The following is a 27,741-nucleotide window of genomic DNA, read 5'->3' as shown; positions in this document are numbered from 1 at the left end:
TGTTTCGATTTGAAGGGGTTTTGTTACCGGGACGGAGCAGCAGTGCTGAAGGCCCCGTAAACGTGGAGGTAAAGCCGGGCCCTCATTTCCAACGAAGGTTACAGCAGTTCCGGTCATGTGGGCCAAGGCTCCAGTGCAACCGTCCCAAAGCATCCTAAGCAGCAAGAGAAAATAAGTAAAAAATGTTAATTTCTTTAGTCTGACCCAGTTTCAAATTGCGTTCGAAAATTCCTGCTTAGGGATGGAGGACTCACCCGAGAATCCTCAGCGAAGGGCCCGCTCGGTGGGCGGGGACTAAGTTGTCGTGACGTCACCCAGAAATGGGTCACGAGGGGAGAGGCGGGCTGGCAGGCTAAACGAATGTGCCCGCGAAAGCGCTTTCGGTTCTCACTTCGGTCCGGAATCCGCTCATATAAGGGAATTGCCGCTGCTTTGTCGGTGCTGTTTTGGAAGTTCCCTTGGCAGCATTACCATGTCTGGACGCGGCAAGGGCGGGAAGGGCCTTGGAAAAGGTGGCGCTAAACGTCACCGCAAGGTTCTTCGCGATAACATCCAGGGCATCACTAAGCCTGCCATCCGTCGTCTGGCCCGGCGTGGGGGAGTTAAGCGCATATCTGGCCTCATCTATGAGGAGACCCGCGGGGTGTTGAAGGTGTTCCTGGAAAATGTGATCCGCGACGCCGTCACCTACACCGAGCATGCCAAGCGCAAAACTGTCACAGCCATGGATGTGGTCTACGCGCTGAAACGCCAGGGCCGCACCCTCTACGGCTTTGGCGGTTAAGCTGCCGGTTTTCGGCGTTCTTAATATTTCCACCAAAGGCCCTTTTCAGGGCCGCCCACATGTTTCGATGAAAGAGCTGGCTAGCACTTGCTGTTTCTCAAGGGATATCTCACATGCTCAGTTTCCGCTAAACAAAGCCCACCTCTTGGAATTTTAACACTGGAGGATGGCATGGCAATTCACCCCCGTATTTTTGCCAAAGATAATACCATGGATAGGATTGCAGAGTCAAACATGACAATGCACGAAGGAAGTTTTAGAGAGGTGCAAGTTCACTGTGGCTTTAAAAATAACATCGGCGCATTTAAGTTTTGTGAGACTTTACCCCAGAAAGATTTTTTTAATTATGGGATATTTCGAATTTGGAATCGAGTATCCGCGGTACTTGAGTATTAGAAGTCGGCTTACACTCACCGCGATGTAGCGATGCCTGGTTCTCTCCCGGCGGTGCCCTGTGCTCAAGATGGCGGCGAGGCAGAGGAACAAAGAAAGCCCGCGCCCGCGGCGGGAAGCGCGACTCGGAACAAAGGCGAATTCACGAGTAGGGCGGGTCTTCCCCTCAGCGGGGGCGCGCTCCTGGGCTCGGCTGGTCTGTGGCGCTGCTGCTGGGCTCTGCTGACTAAAACTTGTACCCATGCATTGGGGGAACAATTACGATGGACCCGCCGGGAGAGCTCCCATGTATTAGGTATAGAGGACACTATAGTCTGAATTCCTGTTTGAAAAATTTTAAAAAGTCGACAGGAAGTATGTTTTTAAATGAGCAACATGAATGGCACTTAGGTTTAAGATTAAGTAAACATTTAAAAAAGTACTATACAGACATCAGGATTATTTATCTCAAAGGAAGTATGCATTGTTTTTGTTTGCTTTAAAAAGTTACCGGTATACTCACTGCCTAACTAAATACCTAATAGTCGGTGCACATGAACAAATCCCTGTTATACCTTAAATGTCTTAGAGATCCAATCTTCCCTTTTGTTCTGTCTCAGGTCTCTTAATGCATTGATACACGTTTTCTCCAGATTTCCTGAATCTCACTTAGTTTTTTGACATTGATTTGATGTAGACCTGGCCTATAATATGTCCTGGTTTGGCTTGTTTCCTGAATGGGGTTATTTTCCTTGATTTCTGGACCCTGTATGACCTACAAAGTAGAAGTGATTTTCCCTAGATTTGACTGAAATAACATTAATTTTCTTGTCAAGGAACAGGTTATAGATCATTGTATGTAAATACTGTTGTACATCAGGGTCACTTGTTAAGGGGATTTTGTAGGTTCTAGGTCAGTCATTGGTTTAGGATAATTATTAATAGTTTCTTCGTAAAATCTGATTTCTCCTCCTTATGGCCAGCAAGTAGTTTGTAGGGTGATACTTTGAAAGCCAGAAATCAGTGGAGTCATTTGCAATGCGATCTCTTTTAAAGATACGGGCTCTGGTGTTTAAATATGGAAAGAATCAGATGTTATTGGAGCTTAGGCACTGATTTGAGGAGATAAATTCATACGATGATGTTAATTTAACAAACAAAATTGAGCGCATGGCATGTACCAGGCACTGTTTGATACTATGGAATTATAGCAGTGAACAACGGTGAACAGAACAGTATTTCTAAGTGCATGGAGCTTATATTTTGTTGGAAGGGGCACAGACAAAACAGGTAAAACAGTTTGTTAGATGGTGCTATGAACAAAACTGAAGCTGGGAAAAACTGTATAGTGTAGAGGAAGGAGATGTTACTTTAAATGACATAGGAAGATTTTGGGAAAAAATCTGACTCTAATTCAGAAGATGTGGGTTTGATCCCTGGGTCAGGAAGATACCCTGGAGAAGGAAATGGCAACCCACTCCAGTATGCTAGTCTGGGAAATCCTGTGGACAGAGGATCGTGGTGGGATACAGTTCATGGGGTCACAAGAGTCAGACATGATGTAGTGATTAAACCAGCATCACCAGAAGGCTTTACTTGTAAGTGATGCTTGGGGAAAAAAGATTGAGAAAGTGAAGTTCCAAATGGAAGGAGGACTAAGTAGCAAAGACTGGAGGTAGCAAGGAAGTTATCTGGCGGGCAGAGGGAGGCCAAGGGGGTGTGAAGAAAAAAGAGACCAAGTTTGAGAGGCAAATGGAGGTGAGTAGTTTGCTTATGGCCTGGGAACCCAACACATCTGACTATTTAAAAGATACAAGAAAATTCCTTGGAAAATGACGCATATGTTGCTTGAACTAGCCATCAAAGGCAGGGAAGACTTAAGAGTCACAGGCACTAAGCTGTCCTCAAAACAGTTCAGTGAAGAGAATTGTTTCTTCAACAGGGGCAGGCCTGTTAGAAGAGGTTTGTATTGTTCGCAATGCCAGACAAGGAATCCTAATTGGTGTTAAATGCTAGTAGTCTTTACAGCTCACTGCCTTGTTCAAGGCCTCAGAATTCTGAGATTCTAAAGTGGGCAGACCTGAGGGCAACTTCCCGGAACTTCAACTAGCTGCTTTAGCAACAGCTAATATTTTAGAGGACTCTTTGTGCCAGCACGACCCTAAGGGCTCTTTTATTGATCACCCCAGCCATGTCACATAGTAGTTGTTAATTATTATTCCCATTTTAGAGGTAAGGAAATGCTCACAAAGGGTTTAAGTACCATGTTCAAATTTAGCGGTCAAAGAGGCTAAATGCGCTGGGGGATTTCTTCTTTAACCATGCTTATCTATTTCTTAAATGTTCGTATTTGTTTTCCAGAATACACTGTTTTAAACTGTATTTACAATTAACCTTGGAAAGTGAGAAATGCTTTAATTATATGTAGGCTTTAGGGAATTTCCTTCACAAGCACTATTATAAAATGTAGTAACATTTAATGTTCACAAAAAGTCTGTGTAGATATAGGGAGAAAAAATTTTCCCTTCTTTCTTTCCATATTCTTTGTTTGGTCTAATTGATACAAGATATATTAACAGGGACAGACAAACCGAAACACCTAATTTGTATTACCTCCTCTGTACACTGGAGATCCCCAGTAAACCTGAGAAGACTACAAAATGCCTGAGCCACTACCTTAAAATACCATCTTCAAATTAAAAAAAAAAATGATGGGAGTAGGTAGTCACTTGTTTTCAGAGGTAACCAGGATGTTGTTATGCAGATTTAAGTAGTGTCCTTTTCCATAAAAAGCAGATTCTATTTGGACATTTTCTTCCCGGTAAAGCAAGGAAACCACGTTTACAATTGGATTATTTATTTATAAATGTAAACGTCTTTAGGGAACACCCACTTTTCTAACTATTAAGAGATTTTCCTGCTTCTTAAAGATGGCCAGCTTAGAATAACTGGCATTCTATCTTTTAAGAGATGTTTGCAAAAAGACACGTGGCTAATATGCAGCAAATTAAACTTTTGCTGTCAGGCTTACGCTGCTCAAAATTAGCTTCTTTGGCATTAGTGGTTGGGGTATAGACATTTTTCCTCACACAATGGTCAGAAACCTTAGCCCTGATGGTTGTATATTATCTTTCTCACTGCTTGACCGAGCCACTTTAATACAGTCTGGAAAGTTACAGATCCTTTGAGACAAAGTGGGTGGCTCTTAAAAGAGCCTTGAGTTATTTGCGTTGTTTCAAATGACGAAATTTACTTGGAGCTGGTGTACTTGGTGACGGCCTTGGTGCCCTCAGACACCGCGTGCTTGGCCAGCTCCCCGGGTAGCAGCAGGCGTACCGCTGTCTGGATCTCCCTGGATGTGATGGTCGAGCGCTTGTTGTAATGCGCCAGGCGCGACGCCTCGCCAGCGATGCGCTCGAAGATGTCGTTGACAAAAGAGTTCATGATGCCCATGGCCTTGGACGAGATGCCGGTGTCCGGGTGGACCTGCTTCAGCACCTTGTACACGTACACGGAGTAGCTCTCCTTGCGGCTACGCTTGCGCTTCTTGCCGTCCTTCTTCTGCGCCTTGGTCACCGCCTTCTTCGAGCCCTTTTTAGGGGCAGGAGCGGACTTGGCTGGCTCAGGCATCACAACACACAAACAGGACCAGGAGGCGAACAGAAAATACGCCCACAGACCAAAGATCTTAGTATTTGTTTGGCCTATATGCAAATGTGGGATGGCAGAATTACAATTTATGATTGGTCTTTTCATCAAATCCTAACCTCTGATAGGCTCTTTATTTCAAACTCTTATTGGCTCTTCCCTTAGCTCACCGTTACATAATTTGACCTTTTCACTACAAACTCCCTATGCAAATTAGCAAGTGTTGTTTCAGATCTGGCTTTTGATTGGCTTGAATTTGTGTTTGGCCAATCGCATAGGCTGTTTTACCAAACCGCCAGAGAGTATAATTACCTAGCTTCTTGTGCGTTCAGGATCCATTTCTCTGGGTTTTAGCCTGTTTCTGGTGTCTCGTTATGTCTGGTCGTGGAAAACAGGGCGGCAAAGCACGCGCTAAGGCGAAGACTCGCTCTTCACGGGCCGGACTCCAGTTCCCCGTGGGCCGAGTGCACCGGTTGCTCCGCAAAGGCAACTATGCCGAGCGGGTCGGTGCTGGGGCCCCGGTGTACCTGGCAGCGGTGCTGGAGTACCTGACGGCCGAGATCCTGGAACTGGCGGGCAACGCGGCCCGGGATAACAAGAAGACCCGCATCATCCCGCGTCACCTACAACTGGCAATCCGCAACGACGAGGAGCTCAACAAGCTCCTGGGCAAAGTCACCATCGCTCAGGGTGGCGTTCTTCCCAACATCCAGGCGGTATTGCTGCCCAAGAAGACTGAGAGCCACCACAAGGCCAAGGGCAAGTGAACCTACCTAGATCTGTGTCGCTACAACCTTTCACCCAAAGGCTCTTTTAAGAGCCATCCACATTCTCACATTTAAAAGAGCTCGTAAACAACAGTACTTGGTCTTGCGTTATAATAGTTACATTAAAGCTACTGTATAGATACTACAGCATGTTCACGCGAAGTTATCCTTTCTCCTTGACGGGACTGCTCCAAATGTGATTCAGGGAAATGAATCACAGGAAAATGGGTAGTTTCAACAGTAAGGGTAAGGTTTACAAAAGCTGGAGTGGCTGTTTCTCTAGAGAAAAGGTTTCTGCTGTGCCAAAAAATACGGGTAGTGGTAGCCTGGAATGTCAGGCTACGTCTTTTGAAACAGCAAAACGAAAGGACCTCTGGGATCAGTGCGGGCTTTTCAAAGAAATCAATTTCTGTTCACTGGTGCCGAATAGAAACCTGGAGACAGGGTGTAGTAGAAAATGGTAGTTTTTATTGCTTTGACTGCCTTTCAATCTTACACAATCTCAGTTCAGTTCAGTCGCTCAGTCGTGTCTGACTCTGCGACCCCATGAACTGCAGCATGCCAGGCCTCCCTGTCCATCACCAACTCCCGGAGTCTACCCAAACTCGTCGGTGATGTCATCCAACCATCTCATCCTCCGTCGTCCGTTTCTCCTTCTGCCCTCAGTCTTTCCCAGCATCAGGGTCTTTTCAAATGAGTCAGCTCTTCGCATCAGGTGGCCGAAGTATTGGAGTTTCAGCTTCAATACCAGTCCTTCCAATGAACACTCAGGACTGATCTCCTTTAGGATGGACTGGTTGGATCTCCTTGCGGTCCAAGGGACTCTCAAGAGTCTTTTCCAACACTACAGTTCAAAAGCATCAATGCTTCGGCGCTCAGCTCTCTTTATCGTCCAACTCTCACGTCCATACATGACTACTGGAAAACTACAGTCCAGGAGTGGGAAAAAGGGCCGTCGGTAAGGATGCAAGTTTGTGCTCTTTTTCACAGGGAAATTTCAAAATTAGCTACGCTGGTTAAATTAGGCCCGAGTGGTTGTCTCTGGTGGTCCTTGAGCTTATTGTACCGAGACTTTCTGGAGTGAAATATGCTCACAGAAGTGTTTTTTCGGAGAAGTAAACACCAAGTGTATAGTAAATTATAACCATAAAGTAATCATTTTCAAAGTGCGGTTAAGCAAGAAAGAAAACCATCTGTCAGAGTGGGCTCAAAGAATAGAGTCTAAAATGGAGGTTACTAGTTTCTGCTATAGCAAACTGAAGCATAAATCCCATTCGGCCACCACGGGAAAGTCAATGATTTTTTTTTCTTCGCATTTTTGCCGCTCACTTCTGGCCTGCCGCTTTCCCTGTCATTTCCTAGTGGAGCTAGGAAGTGACTGTCCAAGGCAATCTAAATTCAGAACAGAAAAATTAACCACTGAGAAAAAAAAGAGAATACAAGTAAACCTGTTTCTAAAGCTTGATTCTCGAAATTTCAGCCCCATTACATAGATCTGAATTAGAACAGGCATCTTTCGTGATGTCCAAGTGGTTCCTTATTTACAGTTTGAGAAGCCCTGAATTTAGAACTAGGATATTAGCTCCTTTGGATAGCAGACTTCAACAAAAGGAAGGATTGAAAAGTGAACTAACTCATCCAATCAGAATCTTTAGAAATTGACCAATCACTTCAGTGACTCTTCAACCAATGGATTTGTTTCGCGGGAGTTTTGAACTAGAGTAAGACCAATCAGACTGTTTCTGAGTATATATAAACGGAATGTCTTTCTCGATACCTTGTTTTTGGTCCTTTCTATCGCCATGGCTCGTACGAAGCAGACTGCCCGCAAGTCCACCGGTGGCAAAGCACCGCGCAAGCAACTGGCTACCAAGGCGGCCCGCAAGAGCGCGCCAGCCACCGGCGGCGTGAAGAAGCCGCACCGCTACCGGCCCGGCACGGTGGCCCTGCGCGAGATCCGCCGCTACCAGAAGTCCACGGAGCTGCTGATCCGCAAGCTGCCGTTCCAGCGGCTGGTGCGCGAGATCGCGCAGGACTTCAAGACCGACCTGCGCTTCCAGAGCTCGGCGGTGATGGCGCTGCAGGAGGCGTGCGAGGCCTACCTGGTGGGGCTTTTCGAGGACACCAACCTGTGTGCCATCCACGCCAAGCGCGTCACCATCATGCCCAAGGACATCCAGCTTGCCCGCCGCATTCGCGGGGAGAGGGCGTAAAGCTTCCACAACTGCCTCACTCCAATGAAAAAGGCTCTTCTAAGAGCCACCCACAATTTCTTTAAAACAGCTGTCATTTAAAATTGAGCGTCTTGAGTGTTTTGGTTCGGGATGCAAGCAGATTTAAAGTTGGACAGTTTCAAATGATCAGCTTATTACTTTGGGGTACCTTATGGACATACAAAAAGATCTCGGTTTTAACTTTAAATGCTCCCTTTGGTTGGCTTTATGTACTGTCGATAGGTAGTGTGTCAATTTGCTCAGTTCCAATCACAGCCAGGTTCAAAGTGAGACAGTTTTGGCTTCCCTATAAAAGGAAAAGGTCGTTTACACAGAGAGCAGTCAGGACACTGTTTTGCTGACAGAGACATATAAAAGATCACCCAATCAGTATTTCTGATAAGCTTATTGGTGCCAATATTCAAGGCCAGAGCCATGCTGACTTATACAATTTCACCACTCATAAAGTGTCTGCGACCAGCAGCATGAGCATCAGTTGGGAATTTGCTTGAAATGGGAGGTTTTCAGACCCCTCTCAGGTCTACTGAGTCACAGTCTCCATTGTACAAAGTTCACCGAAGGTGATTTATGAATGCTAGTTTCAGAAGTCTATTTGTCAGTCATGTTAAAAAAATGAAAGCCTGGAGTGGGGTGAGGGATGGTATTTTTGGTTTCTTCAAGAAAAGCATACTGTGAACTCTTACCAGGAGTAAGCATTTGCAAACTACATTTATTTATATAAATTGAAATTTCTCTCAAGCAATTGCACATAACACCTGAATCTATATTAAGATTGTGAGTCTATATTGAGAAATGGGCTTCCCTTGTGGCTCAGCTGGTAAAGAATCTGCCCACATTGTGGGAGACCTGGGTTCAATCCCTGGGTTGGTAGTAGAAGGTACTCATATTCTACTTCCCTAGACAGACGCCAGCTTACTACCTTCGAGTAGAGAAAGGCTCCCCACTCCAGTATTCTGGCCTGGAGAATTCCGTGGACTGTATGTAGTCCCTGGGGTCACAGAGTCAGACACGATCAAGCAACTTTCACAGCCAACAGCATATTGAGAAATGGAGCTGCTTTCAGCAGTTGACATTACCAGGTTTTCAGGGATATTTCAAGGAGAATTATCCTAGACCTGTGGTGTGTGCTGTGCTTAGTTGCTCAGTCGTGTCTGACTCTGTCTTCACATTGGATCTTTCCTGTACATATCAGCACAATGTCCTATTTGGGTTTTCGGATGGTCTTTTAAAGACTTTTCCATAGTATTAAAAAAATTTATTTATCAATTTATCTCCCATCGCCCATATAATTTCATTCTCAATTTTTTTTTTATTACACGACACTTGAGAATATATGGAAGTATCAGTTCAGATCAGTTGCTCAGTCGTGTCTGACTCTTTGCGACCCCATGAATCCCAGCACGCCAGGCTTCCCTGTCCATCACCAACTCCCGGAGTTCACTCAGATTCACATCCATCGAGTCAGTGATGCCATCCAGCCATCTCATCCTCTGTCATCCCCTTCTCCTCCTGCCCCCAATCCCTCCCAGCATCAAAGTCTTTTCCAATGAGTCAACTCTTCGCATGAGGTGGCCAAAGTACTGGAGTTTCAGCTTTAGCATCATTCCTTCCAAAGAAATCCCAGGGCTGATCTCCTTTAGGATGGACTGGTTGGATCTCCTTGCAGTCCAAGGGACTCGAAAGAGTCTTCTCCAACACTACAGTTCAAAAGCATCAATTCTTTGGCGCTCAGCCTTCTTCACAGTCCAACTCTCACATCCATATATCACTACTGGAAAAACCATAGCCTTGACTAGACGGACCTTAGTCAGCAAAGTAATGTCTCTGCTTTTCAATATGCTGTCTAGGTTGGCCATAACTTTTCTTCCAAGGAGTAAGCGTCTTTTAATTACATGGCTGCAATCACCATCTGCAGTGATTTTGGAGCCCCCCAAAATAGTCTGACACTGTTTCCACTCTTTCCCCATCCACTTCCTAAGAAGTGATGGGACCGGATGCCATGATCTTCGTTTTCTGAATGTTGAGCTTTAAGCCAACTTTTTCACTCTCCTCTTTCACTTTCATCAAGAGGCTTTTGAGTTCCTCTTCACTTTCTGCCATAAGGGTGGTGCCATCTGCATATCTGAGGTTATTGATATTTCTCCTGGCAATCTTGATTCCAGCTTGTGCTTCTTCCAGTCCAGCGTTTCTCATGATGTACTCTGCATAGAAGTTAAATAAGCAGGGTGACAATATACAGCCTTGACGTCCTCCTTTTCCTATTTGGAACCAGTCTGTTGTTCCATGTCCAGTTCTAACTGTTGCTTCCTGACCTGCATACAGATTTCTCAAGAGGCAGGTCAAGTGGTCTGGTATTCCCATCTCTTTCAGAATTTTCCACAGTTTATTGTGATCCACACAGTCAAAGGCTTTGGCATAGTCTATAAAGCAGAAATAGATGTTTTTCTGGAACTCTCTTGCTTTTTCCATGATTCAGCAGATATTGGCAGTTTAATCTCTGGTTCCTCTGCCTTTTCTAAAACCAGTTTGAACATCAGGAAATTCACAGTTCATGTATTGCTGAAGCCTGGCTTGGAGAATTTTTAGCATTATTTTACTAGTGTGTGAGATGAGTGCAATTGTGCAGTAGTTTGAGCATTCTTTGGCATTGGCTTTCTTTGGGATTGGAATGAAAACTGACCTTTCCCAGTCCTGTGGCCACTGCTGAGTTTTCCAAATTTGCTGGCATATTGAGTCCAGCACTCTCACAGCATCATCTTTCAGGATTTGAAATAGCTCAACTGAAATTCCATCACCTCCACTAGATAAAAGTTTACCCATCCTCAACATCACCAACACTGGGCAAATATGTTTTATCTATACCTCTTCTACCTTGATTGGTGCCTTGATGACTGTTGAGGAAATTATATCATTTCCTCTGGTAGCATTTTAATATACATCTACCATTTTAAAACCTAATTATGATGTCATGATAACTCTCAACAAACAACATCTAAGATTGATAAGAGTTTATAACAGTACCAGATGCTGTTCTATGCATTGGAAATACACTCAGATGAGACCCAAATAGACAAAATTATTTGCTCTCATGGAATTTATATTTGACTCTGGGATAAACAATAAATTAGATAAATATCATATGTAATAAGTGAGTGCAATAAAGCAAGAATAAGGATTCTTATGGAGAGTTGAAATTTAGATAAGGTAATCAATGAAGATGGCACTAAGAAGCTAGTTATCCCAGCAAAGCATTGAAAGGTGAAGAGGCAAGCTGGGGAAAAAGGAGGAAGAAATGCTGAAGAGCTATGGTGGCTATGTGGAAAGGGCTGGGCATTGGAGGAGGAGATTAAAAAGCAGAGAAATGAAGAGAAGCATGATGCTGTAGGGGCTTGTATACCACTGTAAAGAATTTAGCATTTGCTCTGAGTGATGTGGAAGAACTTGAGAGAAGTTGAACACAGGAGTTTTTGGGTCCTTTTCTCTCATTTAACCAGGTTCTGCTGTATTCTTACTGCCTGTGTGCTCAGTCCTGTTTAGCTCTTTTGCGATCCCATGGCCTGTGGCCTGCCAGGCTCCTCTGTCTATGGGATTCTCCAGGCAAGAATACTGGAGTGGTTCTTAGTTGGCTCAATTGCGCTCCAGCACAAAAATCAAAGCCCAGTTTTCTTCATTTTGTGCTATTCAGACCTTGCAAATAGAGGCTGATCTGGGTGATTTATAGTTAGGGAGAAAAGAGAAAATTATTCATAAAATATAAACCTTTGGAGTTAAAGTTGATTCATAGCGTAATACTTCAATTTACTAGTTTTATAACCACAGGCAAATTGTTTGCTCTCAGATACCAAACTTGATTTATTTGGGTTGTGAATTCAAATGTCTTTCAGAACCAGGCAAAGAGTTTCTGTATAAGGTAAAATGGTGAGCTCTCCAGCTTTATTTTACTGGGTCCTTCAGTCGGTAGCAGATCTGGCTGAACACAAGCTGTGCTCCATATAGCACTCTTGATTGTTATGTCAGTTGCCAAAAAGTGATGCTAACAATAATGGCCTTTGGAGCTGTCCAGCTGGTAAAAGATTTGTGACTTTATAAAGTCAAAGTCTAACTGAGTTTCTGCATGGATTACTTAATTTAATCCTCACAATAACTCTGTGGGTTGGGGGGGCCATGTTACCTCAAATACGATGATGAAGAAACAGAAGCATAGTGAGGGGGAATACCTTCTATAGTGGTTCATTTTGTTAAATCTGTCATGGATTTTATCTCTGGGGCTGGAGAATGGAAGGTATTTTGTGTTACGTGCATATTTTCCTTTTACCTCATCCATCCATTTATCAAAACCTTTTTGAGTGATTACTGTGTGCTCAAGAATGTTCTAGGTGCTGGAAACAACAGTGCATAACATGGCAGAGATCCTTCTGTGTGGAGCTCACCGACAGAAAATGAACAAAGACAAACACAGTATTTTGGCAGGTCAAGAGGATTAAGAAAACATAAAGAGTCCAAGGGGATTAGGGACTGTCATAGAGTGGGAGATGAGTAGTGGACAGTTACCATTTTAAATAGGGTAAGTGGGGAAGACTTCACAACTGAGATGAGACATGAAAGCCAGTGGCATGAAATCTGGAAGGGAGTGGGATCATCATACTTCTGTAGAAAGATCATTCCTCACAAAGGAAACAATGACTGTGAAGGTCCCATGTTGGAAGCATTACTTGGAATGAGGGCCACAGGTCCAACTAGATAGAACCAACTTTCTCTTCTTTCGCAAGGTGGAGTTTCTGGATAGCTCATCAATGAGTTTACACATTTCCCCCCCACCAAAAGTCTTACTCCAGTTTCCTGAATACATTCAATTCAGATGTTGTGGAATCTGGAGTTACAAAACACACCTCGGAGGACACTCAAGACATTGGAGTACAGTTTATTATGCCAGCGGGTCCAAGAGGAATCAGTTCCCAACGAGGACCTTGATGTTTCTGAGAGGTCCAGTTTTATACCCCCTACTATGTGACTGGTTGCATGTTAGCAACCTCTTTGTTGTATATGATTGAGTTTTACAAGTAGGTGCTAGGAAAACAAACAATTAAGGTTAAAGAGGGGGAACAATGATTATACATCAGGGGGCATGTCTGCATGGTTAATCTAACAGGGGCAACCTGACCCCAGCTACAATCTCCATTTGTCATCTGTAGGGAGGGAAGTCTCCAGAAGACCTGGCTTTCACTAGCCGTGGCTTCCTCACTCTTGGGCAGGGTTCAGGCCCAGGTCATATCCAGTTTGTAAGACAGATGACAGGCTTCAAGATGGAGTCTCTCCTGCTTTCCTCACACTGGCCCCAACACAGAAAATAAACTGAGGCCAGAGCAGAAATAGATGAGTACTAACCCCAGGGAGATGACTGCCAGCCAGTTCAAGAATACTAGTCATTAGGGAGAGTACTAATTCTGTGACAATTTATTTAAAATGAAAAGTAAGATTTAAAAAGGGTATTTAACCAAATGGATCTTAGTTGCAGCACATGGGTGGTTTTTTTCTTTTCTTTTCTTTTTTTTTTAAGCTTCAGCATGAGAGATTTTTATTATCAGCAGAGGTATCTAGTTCCTCAGCCAGAGATGGAACCTGAGCCCCCTGCATTGGGAGCAAGGAGTCTTAGCCACTAGACCACCAGGGAAGTCCCAAAAGTAAGATATTTTGAGGTTCCAAATAATCACTACCATCGTTTTACTTTTCAGAATAAAGAGAATTCAAATGTAATATTTCTAAAAAGGCTTTATACACTGTAAAAGTACATCTTCTAAGATTATATTGGATAATTACTAATGAGTCTCCAAATATAAACAAAACTGTTCATCTTTTGGCTCATGGCTAATAGAATTCCATACAAAAACCTTCAAAATGGTGGTGATTTGATGGCCAAACCCATGATTTTTTGAAAGAAAACAAAATTAAATTTTATTTATTTATGATAAAAATGATGCATGTTATCAAGTGCTGATCTAAGCTGTAACTGAATCTTGGCATTGAACCAAGATATCATGTATCTTCTGAACCCTTCCTATTGGGAGAGACTGCAGTTCAAATGCAGAGACTTTCATTAGGGTGTATAGGCTGTTAATTACTCTCATTTTTTAGAAGTAGTGTTCAAGGAAGGACAGGAAACTGGTGTTGTTCAGGTTTTGCCAAATAACTATGAAATTATCTTCGAAGAAAATTTTCTCTGTCCTTTGCCAACTAAAGAATGTTGCTAGCCATCTGGTTCTACAAGGTTTGAGATCCAGCAACAAGTGACTGAACTTCTTTTTAGAAAATAGAGATTATCATGGTGGATGGAGGGTATATTAAGATAAATTTCCAAACTTTGTGGATGAAGAATGTCACTTGCTGTATCAGTAAACAAAGGATCTGGCAGCCATCTAGACTTAAGCCTCTGAAACTGCCACCCCATCCACACAACTGTGTACCCTGAGTGGATTCAGGATGAAGAAAAATAGGATACTGGCCCTAGGTAGTTAAGTTACATATCAAAGGAATGATTTCAATGAGCCCAGACTCTTGGATCTTCTCAGACATAGAAAAGTATGAAAAATTCACTAGTTTGAAATGTCTGTTTTCTTTAATTAACAGTCATTTTTTGATGTTTGAAGTACCTGCTTCCCTCTTCCCACCCCCAACTCCTATATATCTTGGTTCTCCCTTACCTCTTCAGAACAGTCCCTTAGAGCTTTCTGAGAGGCTGTCTCATGGGTTTCAGTCCTTGGTATACCTGCTGAATAAAACATAATTCTCAACTTTTGGTTTATTTAACTGATAACCTTAATTGCTTATTGCAAGTTTATTCTCTGCTTTTGTGAGATCCAAAAGGGTATTCTAGATTAGCAGGCAACTCTTTCTTCCAAGCAGTGATTCTGGAGCCCATGTGCCTTTTTTTTTCCCCTGGCCATGGGATTTTTAACTTCTAGACCAGGGATAGAACCTGCGCCCCCTGCAGTGGAATCAATGGAGCCTTAACCATTGGCCCACCAAAGATGATGCCCCCACCCCTGTGTCCTTTTATCTTTGTATCTCAATTATCTTAACACATTGCTTTCACATGTTAAAAAAAGAATTCCACGGACTACATGTTAGAAATGTTATTGGTTTTATTCAGTGATTCATGGATCTGGCAACTGCCAATCTAGCAGACAGAAAAGAGCTCTGAGGAGCTATATGAAATGAAAGGTTTTTCTAGGCAGAAAGGAGCAGGAACAGGGAAATTATACTAGGAAGAAAAGTGGGTTGATTATGGCAAGGATGCCATTCTTTAGTGTAGTGGACCCCAACCTCCAGGATCTAATGCCTGATGATCTGAGGTGGAACTAATGTAATAATAATAGAAATAAAGTGCACACTAAATGTAATGTGCTTGAACTGTTTACAATAGCTAGAACATAAAAGCTACCTAGATGTCCATCGGCAGAGGAATGGATAAGAAAGCTGTGCTACAGATACACAATGGAAACTCAGCCATTAACAAGAATGCATTTGAATTAGTTCTAATGAGGTGGATGAAACTGGAGCAGAGTGAAGCACGTCAGAAAGAAAAACACCAATACAGTATATTAACCCATATATATGGAATTTAGAAAGATGGTAACGATGACCCGACATGCGAGACAGCAAACGAGACACAAAGACTTTTGGATTCTGTGGGAGAAGGCGAGGGTGGGATGATTTGAGAGAATAGCACTGAAACATATATATTACCATATATGAAATAGATGGCCAGTCCAGGTTTGATGCATGAGACAGGGTGCTCTGGGCCGGTGGACTAGGAGGACCCTGAGGGCTGGGATGGGGAGGGAGGTGGGAGTGGGTTTCGGGATGGGGGGTCACATGTATACCCATGGCTGATTCATGTCAATGTATGGCAAAAACCACTACAATATTGTAATTAGCCTCCAATTAAAATAATTTTTTAAAAAAGAAAAAAATGAGCAATTAAAAAAAGTTGAGCACACAGCATCCCCTCCCCGCCTCCAAAAAAAAAAAAAAAAAAAGCAATGGGCTTGAATTATCCCCAAACCATCCCCCCACCCGGTATGGGGAAACATTGTCTTTCATGAAATCGATACCTGGCGCCAAAAACGGTGGAGACTGCTGCTTTAGGGGATGAAAGGGGTCTGTTAGTCTGATTATCTAACTGGTGACGAGCCAATTTCTGGTTGAACAGTAAAGATTCTATCTCTAGAGAAGCCAAAGTTGTACTTAAGCCTTGGTCTGGTAACACTGGGGTTAGCATTAGTTTGGCCCTGTTCAGTTTCTAAAACACCTTTACCCTGGGAAGAGAAAGAGTGTGTAAAGTCTTTCTGGGAGGCTATCGTCATGCCCCAGACCCACAAATGTAAAAATTTACTTTTGTCCCATTGTTAGGACTTCAACCAGAGGCCACATCTAACTACAAGGGAAACAAAGAAAACTGCTATTTGCTCAGGGCAAAGAGGTTAGTAGCTGTTGTGCCTCAGTCTCCGGAGGTTTATAGTTCATACTAGTTAGAAATGGTCTGCCTTTCTGTATTGAAATAGCCGATTTCTTTTAAGCTGATCAAGTTACGTAGTTATAACTACCAAAAAGGGAAATTTTCTGAAAAATTAAAATTATAAATTCGTTAACATAGCCAACTTTGAAGTTCAGCACTACTTTTCTCCTAGAGGTTAAAACAATATCCAGTATTAGAGCCCTTTGGGAAAATGTAAATGGCTCTGACAGCTCCTAGAAACATTTACTTAGAGCTGGTGTATTTGGTGACAGCCTTGGTGCCCTCGGACACGGCGTGCTTGGCCAGCTCCCCAGGCAACAGAAGGCGCACGGCGGTCTGGATCTCCCTGGATGTGATGGTCGAGCGCTTGTTGTAATGCGCCAGGCGCGATGCCTCGCCTGCGATGCGCTCAAATATATCGTTCACGAAGGAGTTCATGATTCCCATCGCCTTGGAGGAGATTCCAGTGTCCGGGTGGACCTGCTTCAGCACTTTGTACACGTACACGGAGTAGCTCTCCTTGCGGCTGCGCTTGCGCTTCTTGCCGTCTTTTTTCTGCGCTTTGGTTACCGCCTTCTTAGACCCCTTCTTGGGAGCAGGAGCAGATTTAGCCGGTTCAGGCATGATGGAAGAACGTCAGACAGAATAAACTGACCGAGAAAACTGAAAGAATGCTGCTTATCGTGCCGGCCTATTTTTGTAGGGCTTCTATGCAAATAGATGCTTAATCTATCAAAATCGCTGATTGGATCAATTCAGCCAGTAGAAACGTTGTATGCAAATAAGGCGATTTAGATTCTATTTCTTGATTGGCTGTTGAACTGGAAAGAACCCTGGATATCCCTAGCCACCAGATAAGAAAAAAAAGTTTCCGTTTCAAAACAGCGCAAAGGATTAATGTTTTGTACATAAATATCTACTTGTGAGCCTTGTTTCTTCCTCGATGTGGACCTAAAGAGACAAAAGCCCAATATAAATTTATGATTCTAGTTTTCGGCCAAAATTAAGTTACCGAGTTAGTAATTGTAGGAAAAAGAACATAAAATTTTGCTAAATACTGAAATGTTTTAAAAATTAAGCCATTGGCATTTACAGTTTGGCTTGACCAAACATTTAAGATTTACCAAGATTCAGTATCGTCGGAGAAGGCAATGGTAACCCACTCCAGTGTTCTTGCCTGGAGAATCGCAGGGACGGGGAAGCCTGGTGGGCAGCCGTCTATGGGGTCGCACAGAGTCAGACACGACTGAAGCGACTTAGCAGCAGCAGCAGCAGCAGCATCGTCACATTTCAACAGCGGTAGTATTTTCATGTTTCTTAGGAACAGAGTGTCTGGAAGTGATGGCAATGTTTGTTGAAGAGTTGGAAATTCTGTAATACGATACCTGCATTGCAAAAATAAAACATTTATTCAAAATTATAACCTCTGATAAATGACGAAGCTGGACTCGATCAATAACATTCAGAAACGGAGTTTTTGAAAGGGCTCGGATCTGTGGAACTTTCTTTTTTGTCTCTTCCCAAACTTAATCGCGAACAAAGGGATTAACACTAAGGTAAATATAAAGCACATAAAGTACAGGGTGAATAGATGGACAATTTACAGAGAAAATACAGGACATCAAAAGATAAAGGTTTTCGAAAGTGAGAACTGGTAGCCAATCACAAGGCGTATCCAGTTTCTGCTTTCACCGCGCGAAATTTGAAGATTCGGACCAATCAGGATGACTTCGCCTTTATAAATAAGAGCAAGAAGAGCCGGGCTTGAGTTGCAACAGTCTATCCAATCCATCGCGATGGCTCGTACTAAGCAGACTGCCCGCAAGTCCACCGGCGGCAAGGCGCCGCGCAAGCAGCTCGCCACCAAAGCTGCTCGTAAGAGCGCGCCGGCCACGGGCGGCGTGAAGAAGCCGCACCGCTACCGGCCCGGCACAGTGGCCCTGCGAGAGATCCGCCGCTACCAGAAGTCCACGGAGCTGCTGATCCGCAAGCTGCCGTTCCAGCGGCTGGTGCGCGAGATCGCGCAGGACTTCAAGACCGACCTGCGCTTCCAGAGCTCGGCGGTGATGGCGCTGCAGGAGGCGTGCGAGGCCTACCTGGTGGGGCTTTTCGAGGACACCAACCTGTGCGCCATTCACGCCAAGCGCGTCACCATCATGCCCAAGGACATCCAGCTTGCCCGCCGCATCCGCGGGGAGAGGGCATAAATTGTCGACACCAAGTGCTAATACCAAACCCAAAGGCTCTTTTCAGAGCCACCTACAACTTCATTTGGAAGAACTGTATCACAAAGGAGTCGATCATCTCCCGAAAAACCTAACAAAACAAAGTGGGAGCAGGGCATAACTCCACGTGTTCCATGTACCAATTCTAGGAAAAGAGTTACCTGCAACCTCTTTCATGTAAAAACCAGGACATTGACACCTGAAGCTTCCATTGCAATCCGTAAAGATAAACAGCAAGAAACGTAATGAGATCCTCTTAAACCGTGAAAATAGTGATAGTGGTCCTCTTCCTCTATAAGCAGCAGCAGTGTGAAGCTATTCTTAGACCAGTGTAATAGGATGCATTATGAGAAGTAAATGCTAAGAAAGTTACATAAGCAAATAATTTTGCTACTTCAAGTACAAATCATATATGTATATACAACCTGCTTTGGTTACGTCTTGGGTCTTATTTCTAAGTGACTTACCTGTGTAAATTACCCTCACCCCCACCCCCTTATCTGTCATCTTAGTTTAATTGTATTTTTCAGTCCCTGTCATGTTCGACTCTGCAGTCCCATCAAGTGCAGCACTCCAGGCTTCCCTATCCTTCACTATCTCCCAGAGTTTGCTGAAACTCATGTCCATTGAGTTAGTGATGCCACCCAACCATATCATCCTCTGTTGTCCTGTCCTCGGTCTCCCGCATCAGGGCCTTTTCCAGTGAGTCAGTTCTTCACATCAGATGGCCAAAAGTATTGGAGCTTCAGCTTCAGTGACAGTCCTTCCAATGAATTTTCAGGACTGATTTCCTTTAGGATTGACTGGTTTAATCTTGCTGCTGAAGGAACTCTTGAGTCTTCTCCAGCACCTCGGTGCAAAAGCATTGACTCTTAGGTATTCAGCCTTCTTTATGGTCCAGTTCTTACATCTGTATGTGACTGCTGGAAAAACCATAGCTTTGACTATACGGACCTTTGTTGGCAAAGTTGTGTCTCTGCTTCTGAATAAGTTGTTTAGGTTTGTCATAGTTTTTCTTCCAAGGAGTAAGCATCTTATAATTTCATGGCTGCAATCAGTGTTGGCAGTGGTTTTCCAGCCCAAGAAAATAAAGTCTGTCGTTGTTTCCATTGTTTCCCCATCTATTTCCCTTGAAGTGCTCGGACTGGATGCCATGATCTTAGCTTTTTGAATGTTGACTTTTAAATCTACTTCTTCACTTTCCTCTTTCACCCTCATCAAGAGGCTTTTTAGTTCCTCTTCGCTTTCTGCCATTACAGTGGTATCATCTGCATATCTGAGGTTGATTTTTCTCCCAGCAATCTTGATTCCAGCTTGTGTTTCATTCAGCCTGGCATTTCACATGATATACTCTGCACAGAAGTTAGATAAGCAGGGTGACAATATACAGCCTTGACATACTCCTTTCCCAGTTTTGAACCAGTCTGTTGGTCAGATCCGGTTCTAACTGTTGCTTCTTGTCCTGCATACAGGTTTCTCAGGAGACAGGTAAGGTGGTCTGGTATTTCCATCTCTTTAAGAATTTTCCACAGTTTGTTGTAATCGACAAAAAGGGTTTACCGAAGTCAATGAAGCAGAAGTAGGTATTTTCTTTGGGATTTTTGTTCTTTTTCTGTGATCCAGTGGATGTTGGCAATTTGATCTCTGTTTCCTCTGCCTTTTTTAAATACAGCTTGTACATCTGGATGTTCTTAGTTCACGTATTTTTGAAGCCTAGCTTGAATGATTTTTAGCGTTAACTTGCTAGCTTGCCAATGAGTGAAATTGCGTGGTAGTTTGAACGTTCTTTGGCATTGCCTTTCTTTGGTATTGGAATAAAAACTGACTTTTTCCAGTCCTGTGACCACTGCTGAATTTTCCAAATTTGCTGGCGTATTGAGTGCAGCACTTTAACAGCACCATCTTTTAGAATTTTAAATGGCTCAGCTGGAAATCCACCACCTTCACTAGCTTTGTTTGTAGTAATTTAATTACTAGATCAGGCAAAATAATTGACATTGTCCTGTCCCTGAGACAGAAAGTCCAGGGATGATGTAGTATATGATAAAAAGCACTGGTCCTTGAGCAGCTGCAAAGTGGCATGCACACACACGGATATTCAAGGACCCATGCTGAGTACTACTGGAGACCAGTTTGCTGCTAATCCATTTGTTTTTGTGCTGAACAGTACATCATTTGGTAAATGTAATCATCTTTTCTGTACTAAAAATAGAGATCTGGTATCCAAAACATTGGTTCCGTGGGATTTCCAGAAATCAGTTTCCAGCAGCACCACCAGCAGTTAATGATGCAGATGGGGAGAGCATAAATTCACCAAATCTGGGGCCCAGACTAGTAAGTATGTTCAACACTCCAGGAATTTAGAGCTTGTTGCAGCAAGTTACTGAAAACTCAGATTGTGGAGAATGTGTCTGCATTCTACAAGAAAACCATGATGTAGTCACTAAGGCAGAGTTTGCAGTCATCATTTATTATTAACCCTCAGTAAAAGAGCCGATGAGACAACAGCTCCCAACTTTCTTCCAACAAAGGCAGAATCCTAGGATAAACCCTGGAGCAATGCAAGATTTCTGGATTCTGTCAGGTTTTATAGACATTAGCAATGGGAACTCTCAGCCTTATTGCTGGGTTTACTCCTAGCCTGGGGAGATTAAGCAACACTGGAGGCTCTCGAGGCCCTAACTGAATAGTTCTGCATAGAAGTGAAAACATTATTCCCCTGGAAGGAACCAAAGGATCTGGACACCAACAGTTTAATTAATAAACATTACAGACTGTTGTGGAGCAGATCCTCAGCTACAGAAACCAGAAGTCAGATTTCAGAAACAGTTGGAATAGCTCAGTGCAATGTTTTTGAGTCTTGAAACAAACTTTCAAGAGATAATGACAATGCTGTGTGATTTCTATGTGATGACTGAAAGTCTTGTTAGCCTCCCAGTCATCATAGCAGCATTTCTGCCACTTAAAAAATATGTAATTTTCAGGGGGGCATGCAGGAGATACTAAAAGCAAACCAAATGGTGTGGGGGTGGCTGGGGAGAAAGAAAACTGTTAATAACAGCTGCATTTACAAGTTAGAAACAAGTTCATATCTTTCAACTGGTCAATGGTTATATTAATTCTCAGACACCCATACAATGGCATCCTACTCAGCAATAAAATGAAAAGCTATTGATATTAATACATACAACTGTCTACATGGGTAATGTTTAGTAAAAAAGCCAATCTTAAAAAGTTATACATTGTATTATTCCATTTGTATAACATTCTCAAAGTGATGATACTGAGATGAATAACAGATTGGTGATTGCCCCAAGACAAGAAAGATGTGGGTGGTTGTAACTATGAAACAGTAACATTGAAGCGTTCCTTGGTAATAATAGAATAGTTTTGTGTCCATGTTGAGGTGATAGTTACATGAACTGATGCATCTTTTAAAATGGCATAAGACTACACATACAGACACACACACACAAACACACACATGGGGGCAATATGAAAATCTGTGAGAGCTGAATAAGGCTTGTATGCTAGTTAACAGTACTTTGTCAGTGTCAATTACCACCTTTGATATTATGATATAGCTATATAAGATGTCACCATTAGGGGAAAATTGGCTAGAGGAACTCTAGATACTATTGTAGCAACTTTTTGTGAATTTTGTTACTTCAAAATGTATATTTTATTTGACAATGTAAAAAAAAAAGATGTGAGAATTCTTTAGGAGTTGCTATTGTGTATTCCTGTGGATTTCAAGGCTTGTTTAACAAATTAATGTTCTTTTTTGGATGTGTTTGTTTTGTTTTTCTTAAACAGCAATGTTTTCCTTTCTTCTTCCTGTTTTAGTGATGATATGCCCACTGAATTTAAATTTGGTTCATTTATGCTGGTGTGTGATTTTTTTAGCTGTTGGTGCTGCTACCTCAAAATAAATTGTTCTGAAATTTGACATTCATAATCTCAAATTTTCGGATGGAGCACTTGGCTGAGCTAATCTATACTCCTTAGGACAGTGTGCTTGGTGTATCATAAGTGTGAATTTTAAAAAAGCTATTTTGAACATTCTATTTCTTTTAAGGGCATCATTTAAATCTTAGCTCTCCCATGTGCTCAGCAAAAAAAAAAAAAAAAAAAATTTTTTTTTTTTAAAATAATATAAAAACCTAAGGAAGATCACATTTTTATTTCTGGCACTTGTGTAAATTTCTTTGCCCACCACTGGAGTTTATGATATCTTTGCTTGAATTCCATGCACCAAATACCTCTATACAAGAACAGGTTATTAGCCCCTGACAATTTATATTCTTTTCCTTTGCAATCCTTCACTGAGTAAATGTATATGCTCAATTTGTATAAATTAAAGCACACTGTACAAACCAGTATATTAGAAAGTTTTGAAATCTTTCAACGTGTGTTAGCTATTATACTTTGCTTTCAGTAACAGATTCCAGGAATTTATTGTTCGCGAACTAGATGCTATTTTGTTTACAACAACTCAGTTATTAATAGCATATATCCTATTTTACGAAGAAAGCTACTAAGATTCAGATAGATTAATGGAGTGTGTGCGTTGTCAGTCTTGTCGAACTGTTTGCCCCTTTATAGACTGTAGCTCGCCAGGCTCCTCTATCTATGGGATTTCCCAGGCAAGAATACTGGAATGGGTTGTCATTTTCTTCTCCAGAGGATCTTTCCGACCGACCCAACCCTCCTCTCCCGCATTGCAGACGGATTCTTTACCTCTGAGCCATTTTCTAAATACGAGTAAATCTCGCTAGCCTGTTTCACTTTAGATTTTAGAAGGGGCGGGGACTCAGTGCAGTTTCCCGCCTTTCTGATCTTCCAGTTTTCACAAAGGTCCGCACTATCGCTACATAATAGGCGGCGGGCCTTGCACTCGGCACCTTCGGCATTAGTGCTCAGCACTTAGGTAACATGTCTGGACGCGGCAAGGGTGGAAAGGGCCTTGGAAAGGGGGGCGCTAAGCGTCACCGCAAAGTTTTGCGCGACAACATTCAGGGCATCACAAAGCCGGCCATTCGCCGCCTGGCCCGCCGTGGAGGAGTCAAGCGTATCTCCGGCCTCATCTATGAGGAGACCCGTGGAGTGCTGAAGGTGTTTCTAGAGAATGTGATCCGGGACGCTGTCACCTACACCGAGCACGCCAAGCGCAAGACTGTCACTGCCATGGACGTGGTCTACGCGCTCAAGCGTCAGGGCCGCACTCTCTATGGATTTGGTGGTTAAGTTTAAGCTTTGCAAGGTTCTTGTTGCAAAGGCCCTTTTCAGGGCCACCTACTTTTTCTATGAAAGAGCTTGCACTTGGGTGCTCTGTAGGTTAGCCTGATGCAATACAGATGGCAATGAAAGTGACAGTAAAGGAACTTTTATGGTAGTTAATGGTAGAAAGAGGAGGGTTAAGTTACCAATGCAGATGCTTTAAGTATATCTCTGGTCATAAGAATGCTGTTTTTCCTCTGGTACATTGCAGTAGGACAAAAATGAGAGGTAGGAGTGCCCTTTTCCACCTGTTTTTCAAGTGCTTTTATCTCCATGCCAAAATGGCAATTTTATGGTGGCAGTTTCACCTTCAAGTGCACCACACACCTCTCCCAGAGGTCATTAAAATGTTTTAGGATTTTGAATCAATGTTGCAAAAAGCACAGGGAAAGAGATGGGGTTGCACAACCATCCTCAGGATAAGACCAACAGGTGGGAGGTCCTGTTAGATGAATTTTGTTCTAGCACAGTGTTCATACATCTTTTGTTCTGCCTCATTAGCCTTCCTGTGTGATGATGGGCTTCTGAGGATCAGAGTTAAGTTGAACAAGAGGACTGAGCAGGTCCAAGGTAGCTGGGTCTGATCACGCGGGGAGTTTTGCTTGGTCTATAGTTGTCATTCACCAATGGGTTTTTATCAGCATGTCATGGGTGTGGGGTAAGAGGTTGGCCGATTTATCAGTTCAGTTCAGTTCAGTTCAGTCGCTCAGTTGTGTCCGACTCTTTGCGACCCCATGAATCGCAGCACGCCAGGCCTCCCTGTCCATCACCAACTCCCGGAGTTCACTCAGACTTGCGTTCATCGAGTCAGTAATGCCATCCAGCCATCCCATCCTCGGTCGTCCCCTTCTCCTGCCTCCAATCCCTCCCAGCAACAAAGTCTTCTCCAATGAGTCAACTCTCGCATGAGGTGGCCAAAGTACTGGAGTTTCAGCTTTAGCATCATTCCTTCCAAAGAACACCCAGGACTGATCTCCTTTAGAATGGACTGGTTGGATCTCCTTGCAGTCCAAGGGACTGTGAAGGTTTCTTAAATATGAGATGCCTCATAGATGCTGAGTTCTTTATGTGCCTCATGAGTGTGAGGTGCCTGTTTTGTCCTTCAATCCCATCCTCTGTGTTTAGAACACGTTTGTCTCTAGTCTCTGAGTCCAACATATACTTAGTATCCATTGCAGAACTGGATACTCTTCAATAACATAGTGAATCCCCTGCCTCCTCTCCACTCTCTGCTCTTTCCTCAGCCTAACACTTGCTACTCCTTCTGGGCTCATCACCCAAATGACCTTCTTCCTCATACCCTCATAGCTGCTTTGCCTGCAAATGGCTCTAACAATAAAAATTTTCACCATCAGTGTCCCTGCTTGAATATATTCAGTGTTAGTTTTTTGAACACAGTGCTGTAATAGGCAATCTGCCCTGAGAGTTCTTACCTGTTCTTAGAGGCTGTGTCAAGAATGCTACTCATCAGGGTTGAGGGACCTTAAAGAATAGGGTGGTGGTTGCTCCCAGACAAACAGCAGGTTTACTTGCCACACTCACTTTAAGCCACCAGTCCCCCAAGCTGTCCTGTGGCTGTGATGCAAACCCACTGTGCATGCAGCATCCACCTAGGCCCCTCCAGTTCGCCCCTATGGGACTTGGTGGGCATGGTGAACCAATGCAACCTTGTTGCTGCTGTGCTGTGAATAATAAAGCCTCTTGCTCTCTGATCTAGGTGTTGTGTCTACTATTAGCAGTCGTGAAAAACTTACAGGTTATTTTATTATCTTCTAAGTAGGGTAAGATCTCAGACTGTTTACAGTTTCTGACAAAAAGAGAAGAAGAATGGGAAGGAGAAGAAGAGGAAGAAGGAGAGCAGGCGGAGGAGGTGGAGCAGGAAGGGAGCTGAGGGAGGGAGTGGGTGGCAGTGGGGAGAGAGAGATAGGCTGGCTCTCTGCTCCTCTCGGTGGCACGGTCAGGCCTGGAATAAAAGTTAGGCTCTCCAGACTCGGAATCTCTCTTCCTACAGGGGATAATGAAATCTGCTGTGGGAGGTAGTGATCATAGATTGGGAATAATGCAGGTAGAGAGACCCCTCAGGCCACTATAGGGATTGGAAAACTTTGTAGGAGGAGCGAAACTTTCCGCTACCTTTTTAGGGTTTCTAGCCAGGCTTGAAAATTTAGTTGACATAAGACAGATTAATAGCAGAAAAGAATGCGAATTTTATTTAATCTTTTTATATGTATATGGGAGTCTTAGCTATTAAGAAGAGGTGGCAAGAATACACGGAAGAACTGTACAAAAAAGATCTTCACAACCCAGATAATCATGATGATGTCATTACTAATCTAGAGCCAGACATCTTGGAATGTGAAGTCAAGTGGGCCTTAGAAAGCATCACTACGAACAAAGCTAGTGGAGATGATGGAATTCCAGTTGAGCTGTTTCAAATCCTGAAAGATGATGCTGTGAAAGTGCTGCACTCAATATGCCAGCAAGTTTAGAAAACTCAGCAGTGGCCACAGGACTAGAAAAGGTCAGTTTTCATTCCGATTCCAAAGAAAGGCAATGCCAACGAATGCTCAAACTACCGCACAATTGCACTCTTTGCACACACTAGTAAAGTAATGCTCATTGACTCATTGGAAAAGACTCTGATGCTGGGAGGGATTGGGGGCAGGAGGAGAAGGGGACGGCCGAGGATGAGATGGCTGGATGGCATCACCGACTCAATGCACATGGGTTTGGGTGGACTCCGGGAGTTGGTGATGGACAGGGAGGCCTGGTGTGCTGCGATTCACGGGGTCGCAAAGAGTCCGACACGACTGAGCGACTGAACTGAACTGAACTCACAGGAAAATGATGATCTAAAAAGCAGTTAGGCCTAAATGTTTAGTTTGAACAAAGAGTAGTAATTGTGAAATAGAAGCTAACAGACATGAGGAGGCTAAAGAAAAATAAGGATTATTTTAACAAGGTCTGTTTGTACAGATTTCTCTTATCCTGGACTCTGCATTTTTTGGTGACAAAGCTGTTAATTTTTTTCCTGTTAGGAAAGGGAAGGCACCTTTCACAAGGAATAATTACCTGCTTTGGGGAAGAAAAAGGGAAGTCAGAGCCCCATTCTTACATCAGCTGTTCTTCAAGTTCCTTTGCTGAAAATAATTTTTATGCCATAGCGGCATATTCTGGGGTAGCATAGTCTCCGTTATAGTTGTTATTCAATTCTTTTTTGGATGCCACGTGTCTTACCATTTTTTGTTTGTTTGTTTGTTTGTTTGGTGTCTTACCATTTATGGCACATTCTGGATGAGATGGCTCAAGGAGGGTTTACAAATTGATAATGGAGAACAAGAGTTTGTTGTTTGGGAGGAATCACAAACCAGGAATAGGAGCCAAAGAAGCAAACAGAAACATCACGGAGATCATAGGATGTTGGTGAGGAAGAAAGGTACAACAAAACACTATGAGAAGGTTATGAAGTCAGGAGTAATAAACAAAGTCTAATGTAGCAGGATTAGAAATATAGGTTTAGATTTGCCCATTCAGAGGTCTCTAGGCACTATGGGGAGGATATTTTCCGCAAGTGAAAAGCAGGGCCGGTTAGCTCAGTCGGTTAGAGCGTGGTGCTAATAACGCCAAGGTCGCGGGTTCGATCCCCGTATGGGCCACTTTATTTGGTGCCTAGGAGGCCAGACAACCCTTTTCTAAGGAAATTTGCCTCTTAACCTACACAGACCTGGGAATAGTGGGTAGAGTCCCATTGCTGTCGTGTCCTACTCTTTGCTACCTCTCGGACCGTAGGACTCCAGGGTTCTCTGACCACCACTGTGTCCCGTAGAATGCTATTTAACTAGCTCATCCTTTGGCGTCCCTTCCTCCCTTGGGCTTCTCACGGGGCTCAGTGTAAAACAATCTGCCTGCCAAGGCA

General features: G+C 43.3%; 5 protein-coding genes, 1 non-coding gene and 1 pseudogene across 7 annotated transcripts in view; 4 read left to right on the top strand and 3 right to left on the bottom strand.

Annotated features, from left to right (window-relative positions):
* Positions 1–472: 472 nt before the first annotated feature.
* Positions 473–23,792, top strand: LOC128055173 (uncharacterized). The gene is made up of 3 exons (XM_052647586.1): positions 473–755; positions 18,070–18,445; positions 23,462–23,792. The coding sequence occupies exons 1-3, from the start codon at positions 473–475 to the stop codon at positions 23,790–23,792; spliced, it is 990 nt and encodes a 329-aa protein (XP_052503546.1).
* On the bottom strand, positions 4,406–4,786 carry LOC128055205 (histone H2B type 1-C/E/F/G/I). Its single transcript, XM_052647619.1, has one exon. The coding sequence runs from the start codon at positions 4,784–4,786 to the stop codon at positions 4,406–4,408; it is 381 nt and encodes a 126-aa protein (XP_052503579.1).
* On the top strand, positions 5,179–5,571 carry LOC128055197 (histone H2A type 1). Its single transcript, XM_052647608.1, has one exon. It carries the CDS (start codon positions 5,179–5,181, stop codon positions 5,569–5,571), a length of 393 nt encoding a protein of 130 aa, XP_052503568.1.
* LOC128055213 (histone H3.1) lies at positions 7,368–7,784 on the top strand. Its single transcript, XM_052647627.1, has one exon. The coding sequence runs from the start codon at positions 7,374–7,376 to the stop codon at positions 7,782–7,784; it is 411 nt and encodes a 136-aa protein (XP_052503587.1). The 5' UTR covers positions 7,368–7,373.
* The window catches only part of LOC128055185 (histone H1.4-like), a 63,843-nt gene continuing 43,672 nt past the window's right edge, over positions 7,571–27,741 (bottom strand). The window contains exon 2 of one of the 2 annotated variants that reach the window (XM_052647599.1): positions 7,571–7,619. The gene's annotated coding sequence lies outside the window, so the exon portion shown is untranslated. Of the gene's footprint in view, positions 7,620–18,313; positions 18,363–27,741 lie in introns of those variants that run through there. The other variant, XM_052647598.1, reaches the window with a different exon arrangement.
* On the bottom strand, positions 16,564–19,813 carry LOC128055191 (histone H2B type 1-C/E/F/G/I-like; annotated as a pseudogene).
* Positions 27,408–27,481, top strand: TRNAI-AAU (transfer RNA isoleucine (anticodon AAU)). The gene has a single exon. It is a non-coding gene; the product is annotated as a tRNA-Ile (tRNA).

This window comes from Budorcas taxicolor, chromosome 11 (assembly GCF_023091745.1).
Source record: "Budorcas taxicolor isolate Tak-1 chromosome 11, Takin1.1, whole genome shotgun sequence".
Taxonomy (NCBI): Eukaryota; Metazoa; Chordata; class Mammalia; order Artiodactyla; family Bovidae; genus Budorcas; species Budorcas taxicolor.
Note: the sequence above shows the minus strand (reverse complement) of the source record. Positions and strands in the feature narration are given on the sequence as shown.